General features: G+C 38.0%; 1 protein-coding gene across 1 annotated transcript in view; it reads right to left on the bottom strand.

Moving 5' to 3' along the window:
* Window positions 1–5,546: 5,546 nt before the first annotated feature.
* Window positions 5,547–20,261, bottom strand: part of ODAD2 (outer dynein arm docking complex subunit 2) — a 77,898-nt gene continuing 63,183 nt past the window's right edge. Inside the window, exon 19 of the mRNA XM_088534015.1 lies at window positions 5,547–5,690. Within this exon, the coding sequence (XP_088390141.1) occupies window positions 5,577–5,690 (114 nt within the window). The 3' untranslated portion in view covers window positions 5,547–5,576. The remainder of the gene's footprint in view (window positions 5,691–20,261) is intronic.

Genomic DNA, 20,261 nt, shown 5'->3' with positions numbered 1-20,261 from the left:
CTTCATCACATTAAAGGAAACAGAGCAGCAGGGTTATTGCATCATTCCATGGCTTCCCAGACATTGTTGTTATTATTTTCATTAGTGCAACAGAACGGCACTCGGTGCTTTTGCTAACGAGCCAGGGCAGCCCCAAAGGCTGTTGACTGGAGGAGAGAACGCAGCAATTGGAAAGATGAGTGGTTTACTGCACTAACTTTATAATACAGCCTCTACCAGTTTGTGGTGGAGGGAACCAGCAACATGATCTGTGTTCATTTTTTTTTAAAAAAAAAAGGACACATAGCCAAACACTTAAAACTACTTGCTTGTTCAAGACAAGTTGTTTGAAAATTTAACTACTACTGAGTCAACTAACAATTTTCAACAGTAAATCATTTCAATTTCATATCGTATGCTTTTAATTTAATCAGCATCTTTCTAATGATTTCTGAATTACCATTTTTTTATTAAAACCTTTTTTCAAAGCGGAACACAAATCCTCGGGTGTTTAACCTGGGTACCAGCACTCGCAGCTCATGGCTCAGCCACCGCAGCAAATTTCTGCTTCCAGAGCCGCCCTGCCAGTGCAGGTGCTCGCTGTTTTCTCTTGGCCTTCCCCAAGTGCCTCACAGAAGTGGTACATGTCACAGGAGGGCTCAAGAAAAATCCACCACCAAGATTTTAATGAACCATTTTGCCAAAGAAAAGCTTCTAGGGAGATTCTCACCTAATCATGAGTGGAGAAAGCGGCAGCCAGGATCGTGGTTCAACAGGGAGGTGCCGGAAAACTTGCTCTGTGACCTATCATTTCATGGCTCAGCCTCAGTACAAGTCCATTCTTCTGGCCCTTCTCCAAAATACATTCAAAGTGACAACAAAGCACAGTTTTGTCTGGCTGGCTGCCCTATCTCGTCACATCAGGATTACCAAATGATAGGAGAAAACTCAGGGATCTTGTAGAGCTGGTTTTGTGCCGCCGGGTAACTGCGAAAGCGATAGGATTAGGCCACGTCATATAAACTGATAGCCAAAGCCAAGGCTTCCCTATGTGGGTTTATGAACCTTGGAGAAAGGAAGCAGGTTTGTAACCAAAGTAGAATTGATTGCAGTCATGGTAAATGAAGGCTCAAGCAGCTAAATTGTCCTGTGTCCCACCTAGCTTCGATTAAAGCCCATAGCTTGCAATGAAAATAACTGGGAAAAAAAGAGAGAAACTTGCCAACCAAAAGGTGCCTGGCAGCTACCACAGATACGAGTGGAGAAAACAAGCAAAAATTACATCAATGCTGTTCATGTCTTCCCGTTAAATAGTAAATATCACTGAACTGATAACTAGGCAACAAGATGCAAAGCACCTGGTACAATGTAAAACTGCACTCAAGAAAAAGTCAGGGAAAGGGGTCACTCTTTGCTAGCACCAATATACAGAGCAGCAAAATGTTGAGTCCTGACGAACTTCTCTGCGGGAGGGAACAGTAACTGGTAAAACTCATTTCCTTCAGAAACCGTGTAGTTTAACTTCCCCCTGCCATGGCTCCATCTCCAGACACTCTGGTCCTGGCACGTGTCAGGTCATTGAAAAACGGGAGATTAGGTTGTCTGAATTTCAGTGTGCCTGAGAAACAGCACTGCTGCTCTCTGCTATTCTGGATCCTGAGCAGTATGTGGTGAAGCTGAAGTGACTAAAGAAGAAGCAAACCACAATGCACAGTTGGGGAGCAGTTAGCTTCTGACTCGGGAAATACGCTCTGCAAACAGACAGCCTGAGTGTAGAAACTTGAATACTGTGCTACAGAAACACATTACACGTTTTCTTTGTAGTCATTCTGCTGTCATGTGTACCTTTTTTTTTTTTTTTCGGTAGAAGTGTGCAAGGAACAGCAACCTGATTTATTATGAGATGAAATTCTTAAACTAACATGTTATCTAGTTCAGCTTCCCGGCAGTTCACACCTCTGACCCCCAGTGTCAGCAGCTCATTTGACTCATTTTAGGAGCTACAAAAAGGAAGAGGAATCACATTTCTTACAGAGTGATCAGTTGGCAAATTAGTGATGGGAATCTCAAGGCGCTGCGTGACTCGAGCTCATATACTCTCTGAAGAAAAGTTCTGGTGAGGGAGCAGAATAACAAAGCCCCTAATATGTCTCAGATGCCATTGCACCCAGGCCGTGAAGTTTATATTTCCTTAACAACTTGGAGACAATATTGTGTGTCAGAACACATGCACTTGTCATTAGCATGAACATTCAGAGGAAATGAACATAAATCCCAGATTTAAATATGTAGTTTGAACATCCTGGGACAATTAAATTATTGATAATGGTTATCTGTCACCAAGCAATAAATCATGGAGTGGCAAAAGAAAAGCTATCTTGCTGCTGACAGATGCATGGGCTGAAAGATTTGCTCAGCCTTTAAGGTTCCAAAAGTAATTGCAGAAAGGTGAAAGATTTCTTGCCTTTTTTTTTTTTTTTTGATCAATTCTAGTACTTCCATACTCAAAGCGACACTTTTCGCGGCATCTTTTCTTATTCGGCCTGTAATTTTTCTGACGTTTTAATGAAAGCGAAGACGAGAGCTCACGGCGGCGGCAGGGCCGGCCTCGCTCACTCTCTCGCTGTCTGTCGGCACACGCTGCCCTGCGTGCACCGGGGAGCTGCCCAACGGGATTTTAAAAGGTGCTGGACTCTCTTGCAAGTCAAGGTCAAAATCAAAGTCAGAAGATCAAAAGCAAGTCAAAGGGATGACAAAGTTAATCTAAACTAACTGCAGGCTGGAAGAAAACTACTGCAAGCCTGGGAAAACACAGGAATTGCGTGAAGAAAACCAGCAAGTAGAAGCCAGCAAACAAATGGCCCAGTGAGGGATCTCCTGTTAAAAGTCACTTGATTTTTGCAGTTAAAGGAAGGACTTTTTGTTAAATTTTTACATCAAATTGCACGAGGCCGAATATAATACTCAGCTCCGGTGCTCAATATAACCACATTTCCGAAGAGGCTTGTCTGGATAAGCAGCCATGGCGGCATGAGGAAGGAGCGGAGACGCTTCCCCTTCAGCCCCGGGGGCCCGGAGAGCTGCTGGGGCCGCTCGGAGACGTGCGAACGCAGGGGCTGGACGTCCGGGGCTGCTCCGTCCCCGTCAGGCCTCGAGCAGGCCGATGGCGGCGCTAGGCCCGGCGCACGTGAGCGGGGACCGCAGAGCAGCTCGGGGGGCTGCTTTTCAGCAGACCGTGGTGCTGTGAAGCCCGACACGGAGCCACCGGGAGCCTCTCAAATGTCCACGCTGCCCTGTGCCCCTCAGAGGGGCCAGGGACCGGCTTCATTTATTCTCTGTCCAAGAACTACATTGCTTCATATTAATTACATGGAATCTGGCAGTTTTAGCAACTCCAAAAAAATCTATTTTTTAAAATACTGATCTTCCGACTGTGTGGCAAGTCTGTATCGATTTCACAATTTCTTCTTCCTATACAGAACTTAAAAACTGCCATAAGAATATAGGAAAACACCAGCTTAAGGAGAGGATGAGGTGTCCAATATCTTCAAACGAAGTCTTCACCTGAGCTATTCCAAAGTTTAAGGGCTCCCAGCGTGAGTGAGAGCATCACACTGAGCTTGTGTAATTCGTGACTTATTTCCCTGTCACCTGTATTATAAAATTAGGTTTCCTTTAAACTGATACCACTTGAATTCTATGCTAAAGAGCCAGGAGTGCTTTGAGAGGTCAGGTTAAGGACAACTGTTATTGTCAGAGAGTTTCCTTTTTTTTTTTTCCCTACAACAATAAGTAAAATAACCCACTATTGTATATAGTTTTCGTAGGCAAGACTGCCACAAGCTATTCACATCCACAGCTTGTCTCACAAAGAAGGACAGAAATAGCACTGAGCCCTCCCCTTCAAAATGAATTTGTCAATCAGATTTTTTTTCAAATGTTTATGTGACTAGCTATGAAGCAAACACTGTTACCACCGTTGTGACAGCTGTGGAATAATAGAGATACGTTGGTTTAAAATAACACACCACGCCTGTGGGCCAGAGTAAAAATCACTGAAATCATAGCATTTTTTTGGTTGCTAGTTGCTGAAAGAATTTGTGCCACCCTTGTGACCGTATAGGTGTTTGCATTGATCAAAACTGCTAACTGGATTAATGTTTTGATCGCCACCCTCTCAGCATCTGCCCGGGAGGCAGCCCAGGCTTAGGGAGCTCCTCCCCAAGCCCTGATGATGGGCGACAATGGAGTTTAAAAATAAAAATTAAATGAAAATTCAATACTTTTTGAATATATAATGGATATTTCTTTAAAATGATACAATGAGAAATAATTCTGACAGTCTTTTAAGATGAAGCTAATGAGCCTGCATGCTGATTTCAGAGAAGACACGATTGAGAAGTTGGATTTGCGTTTATTTGTTTATCTGTGAGAAGCTTCTGCTGGTTAAACCAATTTAACTGGTTAAAGTTAAGTTGCCTTTTTTAGCTGTGCTAGTTAGAGGAAAAAAAATATAAACTGATACTTCCAAAATAAGAAAACTGTTGATTATTAAATAAATTCTTTAAAACAAATCAAAAGTCAGTATTTCAATTAAGTTTTTAAAGACTTGTTAATTTTGTTTTTCAATTTTGTCACTTGTAATTAAGACATTACTGCGTTTAGGGAAATGTCTTGGTCAATACTATTCGTTGAGCATGGCAAATACTTTAGCAAAGGATAACAGTTGAACAGATGCCTGGGATGTAGTTCTGTGGTTCTATAATCTGTAATCTGAATAATTAATCAATTATTCACATGGTGGTTGTTGAATACCAGTAATTGATTATATGGTTATTGAAAGGAATTCAGTAATCTTAAATATAATTTTATGTAGAGGAATAAAGTAACTACCTTAAAACAATGCTGCTCTCAGTTTAAAAATGGAAAATCAGAGAAATAATTTGTAATGTGGAAACATGAAGTGATCCATTTTATTTACAGCTGGTAAATTTCAATTTGATTTAAATGTATATGTTAATTAAGATACATATTTCATCACCTTCTTGTAAAATTAGGCACTATTTTGTTTGATGCTGGTCGTAATAGGAAATGTGGAATGATGTCTACTGCTACAGCTGTTTGCAGTCCTTACGTAACACCAGATGTGAGATTGATGTATCTATAGTTTGTCCTCTCCTGTGAATTGCAAGTGATCAAACAGGCAAAAAAACATAGTGACAGGATGATTAGACAAGTTTAGCAGGAAGGGAATTGTTCAAGACATTCATAAATTACTGCACAACCACACACACGCCGCAATGGGAAATGTATTTATTGTAACTTTACAGCTACAGAAAAACACATATATCTAAGATGAATCTGAGATACAAGCTTATTAATTACAGAAGAGTACTTTGACATACCGTATAGACACCATCGAGGTAAAAACAAACAAAACCTCCTTTTGTTTTCACAGATGTATTTTTATTAGTAAATTATTCTCCTATAAATGTTTTATGAACTCTGCTGTGAAATACAGATACCAGATCAAGTAGTCATGCATTTAAGTGTAGATGCACTGTAAAAGAGGTTGGTTGATAAAAGCTGTTAAAGCATCAGCCATATTTTGCTTTTTCTGTTGCCAGCGCCAGCCTGCGAATGTTTGCTATGCAGCCAGCTGCCGCCTCCTGGAGAGTTTCATCCGTAGAGCCTACCATAGCCAGGAGGAGCTAGTAAAAACACAAAACAGCATCAGGAAAACAAATTTGTATGCTTTTTCTGCAAATAATATTCAAATCATATACGCAACAATTGTGTAAATTCACTCGCATGCAGAGAAAATGTTAAAATTGTATTAACCAAAAATATTTGAAAATTAAGATATAGAAATAAAATGCTTTAAATTTGATAATATTTGTACCTTCCACTTCATTTACTGATTACTTTATTACCTCTGTCTTTCAGTTCTGACTTAGCTCTTTTCTTGAGAGTAGAAATTGCACATGCTTTAATTGAAATAATGATTTCCCCTTAAGGCATAGTATTATATTTGTACATGCTCAAGATTTTTAACAAACAAAACTCTGCACTATGTTTTGGCCTTGATCTTGAAACTGGATCCATGTGAATGGGCCCTCGTGTCCCATTGACTGCAGCAGGTTTCTTTATTGCCACAGCAAACCACTCACGTTCAACTGCTTGAGGGATAACAGTCCGAGCATAACATTCTCAAATATTTGCACGTAAGAGTGAAAAACAAAAGTTCAACAAAAGCCCCAAACTTCTGGAGCAGATTCAGCTCTTCAGTCATGTGGAGCAGATCCTTTACTCTGGAAGCCATTCAGTTCTTTCAGTGGAAATTCCCTTGGAGAAAGGCACTGCTCAACACCACTATCACATAAGAGAGGGCTGGTTTGAGGAGAAAACATTTTTACATATCTGAAAATCATTAATAATCATTTTGGGTCTTATTTTCTTAATGTTTTGAAATCAGTGATGCAACTGCAGATGCAGTATATGCTGGAAAACCAAAGACTTGCTTAGCTTAAATCAACTCTGTGCAATCCTCAGATTTCTGAAAATCTGCCAAACTTAATGTGAGTTCAGGTATTTTGAAGCTCAGACAGCTCTAATTAAAACCTATATTTTCAGTCTGCAATACTTAGGATTCTGCATCACCCAAACAATGTTGAGTCAAACCACAAAGAAATCTGTTATCACTCAACTCCAGTGCATATTTTTCATACAGCTAAAATATTACATAAAATTATGAACTGCTAAATATAAAAGCATAAATTGAATGCAGGCATCAAATTCATATGCTACCTTTTTCTAACCTTCCAGCAATCATGAAGCATGGGCCACAGCTGCAAACATATGGCATTTGCTTATAGAGATCAAAGCATTTTATACTTGAGGAAGTATTTGTGTTAGCCAAATGTACAAAATAAGCATCTTGCCAGTCACCTTTCACTCTTTGACCCCTATATATAACCTATAAGATTGCCTGTAATATGCCTGAATTATGTCAAAAAGACCCTTCTTGTAAATTACGCATTGATGATAAATTCTTCTAGCCATTCTTCTTCCGATAATTTCCATTAATGTAATGAATTGTTTAAGCACAAATAGATAAATAAGAATTCTTAAAGTGTGAATACTATGAAAGGATACACCTGAGTTAAAACAGAGAAGCAAATGATATGTGAAAGCTTTATATTTTTGTATTTTATTCATATGCAAAATGCAGGCCAAGTTAAGCAGGCAGTGAAGTCAGTGAAGTTCACATTTGATTTCAGCTGCGGACAAGACCAAGCTGTACATCTCTGTGCAGTGATAAAGCTGCTTTACAGAGCACAGGAGCCAGAAAGCAAGTCTTAGCAGACAATTCACTTTTTTGAAAGAAATATTGCTGGATGAATATGCTGCTTCGCTGATGATTTCTGCAGTTGATTTCTTATCAGCCTAAACTGTAAAGTATTTCTTTGGGTACCTCACAATGTTCTATTAGAGCTTATAGAAGAAGACTGACATAGACCTTCATTTCCCTGACTCAAAAACAAAAACATGTATCTGGTATGTTAAAGCTGTAAATTTCACATTTTGGAACAAGGTAACTATATGCCTTGTGTGATTACTCAGGGCATCTTCACAGACCTAGTGCAAGGCTTCTTCAGTTTAGTGAATTGTGGAACCCAAATTTAATAATTTCAACATGAGAAGAACAAGAGCAGAAGTTCATCACAAAGTGAATGTTTTGGTGATATGTTATTTAGTAAAAATATAGTAAAAAGCAAAAATAAATCTGCCTCTGTTATGTCTACGTATAGTACGTAAGCCTCAGTTCAAGGTTATTTATTCCCTCTTTAGGCACTCTTTGTTTCTAGGCTTAGAAGACTTTACACTCCAGAGAATAGGTAATATGAATTCCACCAATGCAAACCACAGTGTTAATGAACATAGTGAAAACTGGGAAGTTTCCCTTCTGGGCTTGGTGGGACAAGGGTCAGTCTCTCTCTAACTGATTTTCTTTTAAGTCACTCGCCAGTGGTAACTACCACTTTGTACAGTATCCATTACATTGTGTCTCGCGCTGTTCACAACATGACTTGAAAAAAATATTCTTGAAAACAAAGTCTAAAACAGTAGCTGCCCCTGGGGATGGAGGATATAGAGCAACATTTGTCAGTCAACTTTTACTTCATGTGCTAACAAGGAGGCAACTGAAGACAGGAATAGCAAAAATGCAAAATGTTTCAATGCAAGTAGATAATTGCATATTTAGGAATCCAACTTACAAGATTTTGATATAAATTTTGTTACTATCTTTGTCTTAAATGAAATAAAATTTTATCCTTTCTTATATATCACAAAGTTATAATTCCTTCAATTCCTGACTGCAGTTCCTTGATCCTTTTGTGGGTTCTGTTCAATTCACTGGCAACCTGGGTTTCCAATTCAACTATGGAAATGTATTCATAGATCATATGCATGGATCATATACACATATTACATGTATTTGACAAATCCAAAAAATCTTTTTTTTTTTTCTTGATTCTGATACATCGTTGCAATATAACATGTCCTTTCTATTGATGCAATGCCCTTGAACTTCATTTATCCCTTCCCTTTACTGTTCAGGTATTATTTTCTGACACATGTAAATGTTAACAGATGTGAGAAGCAGTAAAAAAGCATGTGGTATAAATGCTTCTTTCTGGCATATAAAAGGCACTTTCCATAGACAGAGAAAGCATTTGCAGCACTATGTAGACTTCATTTTCAGTTGGCAGGTATCTATATTCTAAGGCAAGAGTCCAATTTTTTTTTGCACAGTTAGCACGTCATACCAGCAAATAAGCACAAATACAAGCTGTTTGGAGATCGTACAGAGCATATGTAGCATTTATGGGTTCCAAAAGCAAAAGTAAAGCAAAACCAAATCATCTAGATATTCACAACAATTAAAGAGATTTTGATATTGTTAGCATAGCTTTAAAATAGCACAGAGCAGTGTGGCTGTGTTAGGACTGTGTAATCATAAAATATGCAGAATTTGCAGAATATGCAGATTGGAAGAGATCTGAGGAGGTCTCTAGCCCTGGTCAAGGCAGGGTCAGCTGGGAGATCAGACCAGATTACTCAGGGCTTTATCCATCTGATCTTGAAAACCTCTAGGGATGGAGACCATGTAGTTTTTGGGCAACCTGTTCCAGTGCTAGATTGTTCTCCTGGAGGAGATTTTCCCTTACATGCAGTCTCTTTTCTTTTCACTTGTGCCTGTGGTCTCTCTGCCTCCTGCCAGGCATTGCTATGAAAATCCTGGCTCCATCTTCTTGACCTCCTTGTAGGTATCTGAAGGCTGCTCATAGGTCCCCTGGAAGCTGTTGCTTCTCCAGGCTGAACAAACCCACTTGCTTCAGCCTTTCCTCACAAGGGGCATGTGCTCCCACCACCAACTATCTTTGTGACCCTGTGCTGAACTTATTTTAGTTCATTCATGTCTTTCCTGTATTTGGGTGGCCTAAAACTGAATACACTGTTCTAGGTTCAGTCTAATGAGTAGTGAGTAAAGGGCAGAAATCCCTTCCCTCATTCTACTGGCAATATTCCTGCTATATTAGCAGTATCCTGCTAGTCTTCCTTGCTGTCAGGAGACACTGCTGGCTCACGATCAGCTTGCTGTCCACCAAAAGCTGTTCCCCAGCCAGTTTCCACCCCGTGCCACCGTAATGGGTGACTTGGAAACTCGCACCACTGATTCCCATCCCCGGACCTGCCTGGATACCTCTGCATGGCAGTCCTGCCCGCAGACGTACTGACTCCTCTCGCAATCCCTCACCTTGCCTCGCAATTTGATGTCTTTGCAACCATACGAGTAAAAACTACACTGCCTTCTCCAGGACACTGGTAAACATGGAAAGTGGGACACACACATCCCAGTAAAGAGACCACTTGTTACTGGCCACCAGGTAGATTATGACCCATTAACCACTACCCTCTGAGCTGGATTTTTAAACATTTTACACAAGGTTTTTACAGATTTGGCTGTCCAACCTTCTAGACTGTAAAACGTCTGAAGTTGGACAGACATATATGGTGGGAAACTGTTTTTAAAATCTCACAAAAGTCTGACTTGCAAAAGTCAGAGTAAATGACACCCACTGCTCTCCTCTCATCCACCCCCCTAGTCACTTTATGATAGAAGGCAATGATGGCCTGATTTATCTTTGATAAAACTATGCTGACTGTTCCCAGTCATCTGCTTCTCTTCCTTGAGCTCAGAAACGTGTTCCAAGAAAACTAACCCCATAATTTCCCCAGGGACCAAAGGGAGGTTCACCAGTCTGGAGCCCCCCAGACTGTTGGCAGGAACTGCTGCTCTGAGGACATGCTCAGCAAATCCTTGTTGTCGGGTCTTAATGCTCTCTGGCAAGCAAAGGGATAACAAAAATGAAAGTTTTTTGTTCCGTAGGGCAGCAGTAAGAGGTAAGGGTGCAAGCCATGGCATTTACTTGCATATCAGGGTATCATGAATGATGCCATCTTCCATCTTCTGCAAAGCAGAGATTCCTTAAAGCAAAATCTCTACAAACACAAGTTAACGAACTGAAAAACTATTTTTTTTCAAATAGAACAGCACAAGCATCAAGATAAGCACTTGTAAAACTCTCAAAACCTGGGAATGGGTCCATAGTAAAATAAAATAAAAATAAAAAATGGTATTTTCAGAGAAGGCTAGTAACTCTCTTTTCTATGAAGGCATCTTTTGAGGATTTTTCGCTTCTGCAAGAAAGTAGCACAAGGGAATTTCAAAGAATAAGAAATGCACATATTTGAAGATTTACACCAATAAAGCCTGAATCTGACAAAATCTCAGAAAGTACTTGTGCTTTGTGCATTGCATACAATAATTTTTAGGCAGTTCCTTTCCTTTAGTCCCAGTTATTGCAGCTTCCAGATTCAGTGGTGGGAAGCAGGAGACAAAGGAAGTGGTATTCTCAGACAGAATACACTTTCGCATGTATTCATCTTAAAATAAGAGGTTACTCATGTGATGTATCTACAACATGTTTTCCAAAACAGTGGAAAGTGCAGAGCAATACTGCTGGACAGAGATTTCTTTACTCATGTAAAACAGATAAAGATCAGCTTACTCAATACTCTGGAGTCCTGTGAACATGAAAGCAAATAATGAATCCTGAGTAACTCTAAAAAAGAATATGTAATGCCTTTTTTTCCCCCTGTCTTCTTTGGATTTTCTCTCCTGAAAAACTTTTTCACTCTCTTTTTTTTTTTTTCTTTCTCTAATTAGAAGGAAATACAGACAACCTCTTCAACAAGATTCATATTCAGACACAGACTGGGAAGCTAGTCAGAGTTCACATATAGCCTAAAATTCCTGGAACCACAGACATTTGCTTCAATACAACTGCTGCTTCTGTCTGCTAACACTGGTGATGACATCTTGTCGATTGACATAGCGTTTCCAGTTAATGGATTTTTTTCTAATTTAGATTTAATGTCTGACTTCTTTTATGTGCAACATTTCCTAAAGGATGCCGAATTTCTAACACTCTGATCTTCTAATTGCTTAAAACTTCTTTTCCAAAGAAGACATTTTTCACATGCTTTTTATAAAACTAACCTGAAAGAAAAAAATACTTTAAATAAAAGCATATGGTAGAAGCTTATCCAAGAAAGTATCAGTCTAGATCCAGCCAGCGTTTTGCTAACTTTCAACACCATATTGCACACTGGAAAATATTAAAGCACCTAGTTTGAGTGTTATGTTACACATACTCCTATGAAAATATTTCTCATACAATTAAATTATAAATAATAAAACATACTGCAGAATCAAAGCGTAATGAAAGTAAAGCTAAGTCACTGTTTCTAAAGTAAAAGTCATGCTGATTTCCTGATTTTATCTTTCAGCTGAGTGAAAAGACAAGATGTACCACGGAGCTTCCTAAGAACACACTGGCCCAAGTTCTGCAGCATTTTTGGTTGATTTTGTTTTTCTCAGGTGGCACAAAGAGAACAGATCTCAAATGTAATTTCACCTGTGTCAGGGAATACTCTGAGCCAGCAGAGGTAGCAAGCACAGCATCTTTGCTATTTGTATATATGTACAAGTGGGGGAAAAATAACCTACTCCTCTTTCTACATCTCATCTGTATTAATTGTCTTCTAATTTTATAATTATTCGGGGGAGGATACACTACTTCTTGCAAAGCCATAACAAATGGGCAGAGAATTCTGGAATATCAGTGAAAAAGAGAAAGTGAACAAAATGCTACCTGGTAAAATGTAAAACAGTTCAAAAAATTCTAAAACTTTCATGATGCTTTAAAATATGCTAATTTTTAAGATTTCCTATCTCAAGTTGTAACTCATAGAGTTTCAAATATTTTCAACAATTTCAGATATGAGTCTAACTAAATATATATATCATGCAAAAATAATGTACCTAAATAAAGCTAGCACTAAAAATGTTTTCTAATCTTTATTTTAAAAGTATGATTAAATGTAACTGAGAGGGGTCCTTAAAGGCAGATATTTTGAATCTATACTCAGCTGTAAGAAGTTTGGTGCAACATTTAGAAAGAATTCAATCATCATGAACATTCCGATGTACAGGGAGTCTTATGGGATATGAAATTCATCCCACAAAAGGCAATACGCAGATCTGATAATCCAGAAGTGATGAAGCCAAAGGTCTAAAAGCATATTTTTATTCAAACCACTTTATTTTTATTTCATTGTAATTTTCAAGAGAAGATTAACATATAAAAGGCTCTTGGAGGGCTAGAGAAAATAAAGAATTTTCTGATAGTATTAAAAGAATGACATTGAAGAAAAGCTTTTCTCAGTTCACTGGAAATTCATTTTATTACGATTAAAACAGGAGCCTGCTTACTTACTACATGGACGTTCAAAGTGATAGACTTACACCATGAATGCTCCTTCCCTTTTCATAGTTTAGTTTGACTTAATAACATGTTGTGGACCATCCTTTCCTTATATTGCTGCCATCATAATCAAACCTTTCTTATGATTGTTTCCCATTTCTTCTCCTGGCTTATCTGCTTTTTCGCACTTTTCTTTCTTTTTCATTTAAAGGGAGCATCACTTTAACATTGTTCTCCCTTCACTGAGGTGATAGTACAGAAAATTGGAGAAAGCATCGCTAGTTTAGTCTTGATTTTCCAAATTTTGTTTAAAATTGTCATTACTGTGAATACTGTAATTCTGTCTCCATCTGTCTTTCTATTTCTAGCAGTCATAGAAAGATTATATGGGAGCTAAGAGAGGGCATTTGGAAATGAAGTACAGAAGCAAGTCAGAGAAACAAAAGGAGCCCTAAGCTGTCCATAAATACTCATATTGTGAAAACACAGTGCATTTGGTTTTCTAGTTTATCCAGTTTTCTTGAAATGCCTAGACAGTCTTTGAAGCCAACACCGAACTGCAGCAATCAGAAACCACAGTTTGCAGATCAGTGGCAAATTTTGCAATGTTTATCTTAAGCTGCACCTTATGGCAGAACAAGGTATAAAATCTGACCATATTTGCAATTCTAAAGGTATGCAACATCTACTGCAATGTCAATGTTTGAATTAACTTCAAATTGTCTTCTGTATGCAATTACAAGTACTGATTTTGATCTCTAAAGTCAATATAGTTTTAGGTCTAATGATATAAGTGTCTGTCTATGTATGACCATAATAATCAAAACCAGGGGAGTTCTTTTTCTACTAAACCTTACTAGAACCCTACTTTACCTTAGTAAACCATATCAGAGTCTGAGGAAAAAAGCAGGATATCCATATGGGAGTACCCATATGATAGTATTTATTCCAAATAACAAGTTAGGAAATTTTAAAGCTCTTGTTTTTCTGGCCTCTCTGGGCATCCTGGTGGACATCAAGTTGACCATGAGCCAGCAATGTGCCCTGGTGGCCAAGAAGGCCAAAGGTATCCTGGGGTACATGAAGAGCATTGCCAGCAGGTCAAGGGAGGTGACCTTCCCCGTCAGCGCCGGTGAGGCCACATCTGGAGTGCTGTGTCCAGTTCTGGGCTCCCCAGTACTAGACGGATGTGGAGCTGCTGGATAGAGCCCAGCAATGAGCTACAAAGATGATTAGGGGACTTGAGCGTCGCTCTTATGGGGAAAGATTGAGAGCTGGGCCTGTTTAGCCTGGAGAAGACGGAGAGGGTATCATCAGTGTATACAAATATCTTAAGGGTAGGTATCAAGAGGATGGGCCAGGCTATTTTCAGTGGTGCCCAGCAACAGGACAAGAGGCAACAAGTACAAACTGAAACACAGGAGTCCCATCTGAATATGAGGAAAAACTTCTTGATTGTAAGAAAAACTGTTTCAGTGTGACAGAGCACTGAAACAGGCTGCCCAGAGAAGTTGTAGAGTCTCCTCTCTAGAGATATTCAAAATCTGCATGGATGCAATCCCATACAACGTGCTCTAGATGACCCTGCTTGAGTAGGAGTGTTGGATGAGTTGATGTCTCCATCTCAAGCACTCTGTGATTCTGTGATTCCATCGTTTGCGACTCAGTGGTGAGATCCCACGGCTGAAAAACTTAACACTTCTATTCCTCATTTTTAACTGATTATTTACCATCTGAGATCTTTGCCTCTCATAGCATAGCAATTTAATTTCTTAAGAGCTTTTGGTGATAAGTTCTGTTGAATTTTGCTTGTAGTGTAAATCCAGCAGTTCCAAATAGCAACAGGTTTACTGCAGATGAAAAGAACTAGACAGCAACTGCCGAAAGGTGTAACACTTTGAGAAGCAGAAGACTAATAAAATGTTCACTATACAGGGATTGTGCAGGGAAGTCAGGACAGACAGGCCTCCTTGAGATATGTTCACACTCCATGTGCCTATAGGACATCTGGACTACCACAATTATCTGTCTTTAGATTCCTGCAAAGGTACTAATCCAATCTAATGACTTTTGAATCTTTGGCAGATTGTAGAGATGATAGATACAAAACCCGTAAATAAACCTGGAATCATCCTACATAACTGTAGACTTGGTAGGTGACAGGGAACAAGTGGCAGAAGACAGGATTTGCACAGGGGGACTCAGACTTCAAGTGTTCGGAATACCTTTTGAAGATTATTAATCTCTTTATACTGCCCACCACAGAGATATATGGGGATAGACAGCCTAAGATTCCAGTATATAGAACTGTACTACCTGTAAAGCAGTATGAGAATCTCTTTTCTCAGTTCTATGATATGGAGTTTTTTTTATATTTTATCTTTTTCCCGGTTACAACGTAAAATCACTTAGTATGCAGCCTACTCTTTTCCTAGATCAAAGATAATGTATAATATGCAATATATCTGTCTCCTTTGGTAATTATCTAGTAATATGGACCAAAGTTCTTTCACTTTACGTTTTTTTTTTCTTCACAATTACCATAGATTATAAATTATCAGGAGCTGTTGCAAGAATTCTTATAGCGATTAGCAGCTGGTGAATATAACCACTTATCGGTCTCAGAGATTAATTCAAAATAAAGTAAAATGAAATTTAGAATAAAATGAAATTGTATGGATTTTCACTAATAGTGTATCAGAAGATAAAATTGATCATTATATAAAATTGATCATTATCATCTCTGTCATCAGTGATGAGTGAGTCTGATCCAGCCCTTCGGCAAATCAATGACAAAATTCTCATTAACCTCCTGCCCTCTGGTAGTTAAATCAGGCCTTTAGATTTTATGCCAAAATACAGAACTCTGAAAAGCAACATTAAGAGTAGAGCTCATCCTACAATCTACACTTTGCAAAAGGGTTATTTCTTAGCATCTGTACCTTGAAAGTGACAGTAATAAGATATGCTACAGTACTAAAAGATACTGCAGTGTGGTGTTTGAAAAGGCAACATTGAAAAGATTACAATGACTGGGGCTTGAAGCCAATTTTAACTAAGCCTGATTGATTCTGCAGGAAGAAGGGAAAAAAGAAGTTTTCATAGATGACAATAATGAATGCTTATTTTGGTATGTTAAGAGACTCCTGAGTGATAATTTAGCCTCCATTTACACATATGTATCTGTATGTACGTATGCAAATTTATATATGTGTATATAAGAACAGCTATTTTTAAGGGTAAGTGGATCATATTTTCACTGAATGTCAAAATAGACTTATTCACAGAGTCCAAAGTACCATTATTATTATTTCTTAAATTTAGCTTCTGTGAATAGCTCAGTATATACAAGGAAAATATTTTTGATCAGCTGAATGCCAAAAACAATCACCTGGCATTCTGCCCTTGTGCATTAAGCCCAGTAACTTTCAATTAAGAAAATGAATTTTAATAATTGACAATTTAGCTAAGGTATTATTACATAAAGATAAAATAAATCTAATATTCTTCTTTCTTATTATTGTTAAATTAGAAGGAAACATTTCACATAGTCAGAAGGATCAGACTTGGTTCAGGGAGCTAAACAATTGCAAGAAGCTGCTCTCTGTATTTCTGTGGTTTAGAGATAGTGCCAAGTCGGAAGGAAAAGACATTCCCTGCATTTTATAAAGCAAGATAAATACAGAAAAGAAATATAGATGAAAGATGGAACTGCTATCTATGGACCCTGCCAGATTCCTAGGCTTTTTGGCACACCTATTGAAGCTGGCAGACTTAGCCAGTAGCAATCTTTTCCATTAAAAGGAGCAGCATATATTTTGGTTTAACATACTTTGTTTATGCATTTTTAAACTTCAAAAATGTCTATTTAAATTTTTTTAATGATTCCTTCTGCACAGTTGGCTGCAATTGTACTTATTTGAAATGGCTCATTTATCACTAAAAGAGCTGCAGGGCACAGCTACTGTTAAACAGCTCCAACAAACCTACAGCTTAGTGGGACAAGCTTCTTTTTATAAGACTAAAGATGTTTAAAATGTGCCAAAGGAACTTTATGCCAGTTTCTAGGTTTGTTATCCAAACGTTACTAAATTAGAGGTCTCCTGAAGCACAGAGTTTGGGCAAAGATAAGCTGATCTCCTTTGGGCTGCTGCTTTTTTTTCCCATCTGGGATCAGCCACAATTTAAGAGAGCACTTGCTGCATGTTATATCCTTTAATCATCTGAAGTCTGAGGCTTAATTTACACTGAAGTCAAACTTTATCACCTTTGGCAGTAGTGCAAAAGCAAAATGTTTTATATTTAAGTATCCCTACTTTATGAATGGTGAAATTCTGTTTATTAGGAAGGATCAGGCTTTCTGGTTTCTGCCTCCCAGAGCTGAAATAATAAAGAAAATGTTCACACCTGCTACTTGCTAACACAAGAAAAACTGCAGTGAGGTAACATTGTTAATTTTCCATGATCCTTCTGAAACAAAACGAAATATGCTAGTATAGGGTGCAGTTTATGGAACTGCTTGTTTTTAAATTTGAAAGTGATGTGATCAATGCCTTGGGGGTGAAGGAGGTGGGCACACTTTCTATGCCTGACAGACATGCAGCAATTTTGCCATCTAGTGCCCTCTTTCTTCATGTTTGAGAACTGTAATTAATTCATAAAAAGCAAGAGGCATTCGCTTGGAGTATTTGCCAAACACACCGTACCTCCAGCCTGAACTGTGGAGCCAGAAGAGAGGCAAACACGACCGTTAAAAAGTAGGCTCTTCCAATTGGGAAATAAAAAATGTAAAGATATAAAATAAACAAATACATGTGTTTTTAATTACATATACATGGACATATATTTACGCCGATATCATAGGAAGTATTTTTGACTGATTTAAAAAGAGATTTTCCCAAACCTTGGTTGATAATATAAAACTGTGCATCATATAGTCAATGTTCTCACCAAAAAGCATTCCCCTCAAAACAAGCTACCCCTAAACCAAATATACCTAAAGAAGAAGGTGTCGGTACTTCTACATTTCAGTTTCTGAACTTCAGATTTGTATGGTTTATGGCAGAAGCTGTTTTTAGAATATTTTCAGTATAAATTATTAGTAATTGTTATCCATATTTTGCAATTCACATATATTTATTTCACAAAGATGGTCTTATGAAAGCCTTTTCACATAAAAAAAAAGTTAGCCAAAACTTCTTGTAAGGATTTATGACTTCAGCAACAATGGCCAATATTCTGGAAGCACTGCACAATAAAATACACAGAATGTATTTTATAATACATTATAACAAATGTTATTATAACAAAGTATGCAAGAACATTTTAACCATTCAATCTACCAAAAAAAGCATGTGTCTCTTGAGGTTATAGGCTGATGGGAGGACAGGCAAAACTCTGATGGATTAATTAAAACATATATATATATATGCATATGTGCATCCACATATACATCAATATATATTTCGAGTAGCACTCTTAGGAGCACAAGTCTTTTCTGCCTGCCTTATTAAACTAGGTATTTCAAATTAAGTTTTCAGCATCCCTGTTAAAATTCCTATATATTACCACAATTGATATTCTGTGAGGGAATCTATTAATATTTCTTTGTAATATGAAAATGGGGTACTTGCATTTATGCAAATAATTCAAAGAAGCAGAGCACAGAGTTAGGTTAAAAAACAGTTCTGTATAGTGGTAGGCAGGTTATTCACCTTCAATATTAAAAAATGTCAAACTGAAAAGTTTGACCTGCATTTCATGCATGAATTTCAATCATTGAGTTAACGCATCTGTCTTCCTCTGGTCCCCAAAATATGGTTATGGATATTATTATTCTAGGAACAGGAGACAGTGGAGTTGTTTACAGTGCAGCCTAGCAATAGCTATCTTTAAATGAACTTGTTGGATAATAAAAGCAGTTCAGAACAGTGCAGAGCTCAACAGAGGCTAATTTGCTCCAACTTTCTGTAGCCACCAGAGGAGACACACACATGGAAAAAAGCTGCCAACATCACAGTTATGATTCCCATGTAAGTTCCCAATGTCTGATTCTGTCCCAACAATCCCAAGTGACTGTTCTTTACTGCCCAATTTCCTTATTTTTCAAACAAACAAACAACTCCCGAGAAACACAGTCAGTATTCGGTACTTTCATTTTACATCAGCTAATTGAATTGCAACTATGAATTAACAATAGTTGTATCTTGGTTTTACTTGCGTTGTCAAAAATGATCAATACAAATATTTATACAGCTTTCTACCATTCTTCATTTAGAATATTTATGTGCTATTTGACAAGGTTCTGGCAAATGTAGAAAGCACACTGGTAAACTTCAGGAAAAATTTCTTAACAGTGAAGGTGACAGAGCACTGGAACAGGCTGCCCAGAGAGGTTGTGGAGTCTCCTTCTCTGGAGATCTTCAAAACCCGCTTGGACACAGTCCTGTGCCACGTGCTCTAGGTGACCCTGCGTGTGCAGGGGGGTTGGCCTAGATGGTCTCTAGAGGTCCCTTCCAACCTTGAGCATTCTGTGATTCTATGATTCTATGAAAAGAAGAACATACTCTTTTTTTAGTTTCATACCTTACTATTTAAAGCCACAGGTATTCTTTTCACAGTCTAATGCATTTGTATCTACATAATTTACAGGTGTTTATCAACTTTTCAGCCAGTGAACTCCTTTAGTTTTCTAATGTATTATACCTCTGCCAAAACTGGAATCTGCTACTAGAGAAAAATGCAGCATGTTGTTTTAAAGACATTATATATATTGTCCGTGTGTTGATCTCTTAAACTTCTCTAAACAATGAAATGCATGAATAAATGTTGTGGCGGCCTTTAAACTGTGAATGATTCTTACAAAAAGCAAACAAATTCATTTGAGGTCTACAAAGTATATTTTTCAAGTATTAAACACTGACTGATCTCCTGAAAAAAAAAAGATACCAACTTATTTCACAAGGTCTAACTTCAGTAATGATTTACATTAAGAACATTACCTTCCTTTAATTTTTAGTCCTGTGTATGCAGGCCAATATTAGAGCATGAGAATTTCTAACCTGGGAAACAGCTCCCCAAAGACATGGAAGTCGAAACAGAAAATTGGCCAAACAAACTTTGAGAGGAATATTGTGGCCAAACAGGTTAATGAAAGTCACTGATGTTCGCATAGAGCTTACATAAAAACAGGAAAGTTACTTTACCTGATTGAGTATTCATACAGCTATTACTGGAATACTGAATCATGTTTTGATGTTGAAATTTAGTAAAAAAAAGGGGGGGGGGAGGATTCATAGCTGACCCACAAAAATAACAAAAGAATTGAAAAGAGAGCATAGAGATTCCATCAGAAATTCCATCTACTTAGTTACTATGGAGTGATTT

This window comes from Tinamus guttatus, unplaced genomic scaffold (assembly GCF_059628265.1).
Source record: "Tinamus guttatus ecotype Peru unplaced genomic scaffold, ASM5962826v1 Tinamus_guttatus_pri_ptg000530l, whole genome shotgun sequence".
NCBI lineage: Eukaryota > Metazoa > Chordata > Aves > Tinamiformes > Tinamidae > Tinamus > Tinamus guttatus.
This window is presented reverse-complemented; position numbering and strand designations above follow the sequence as displayed.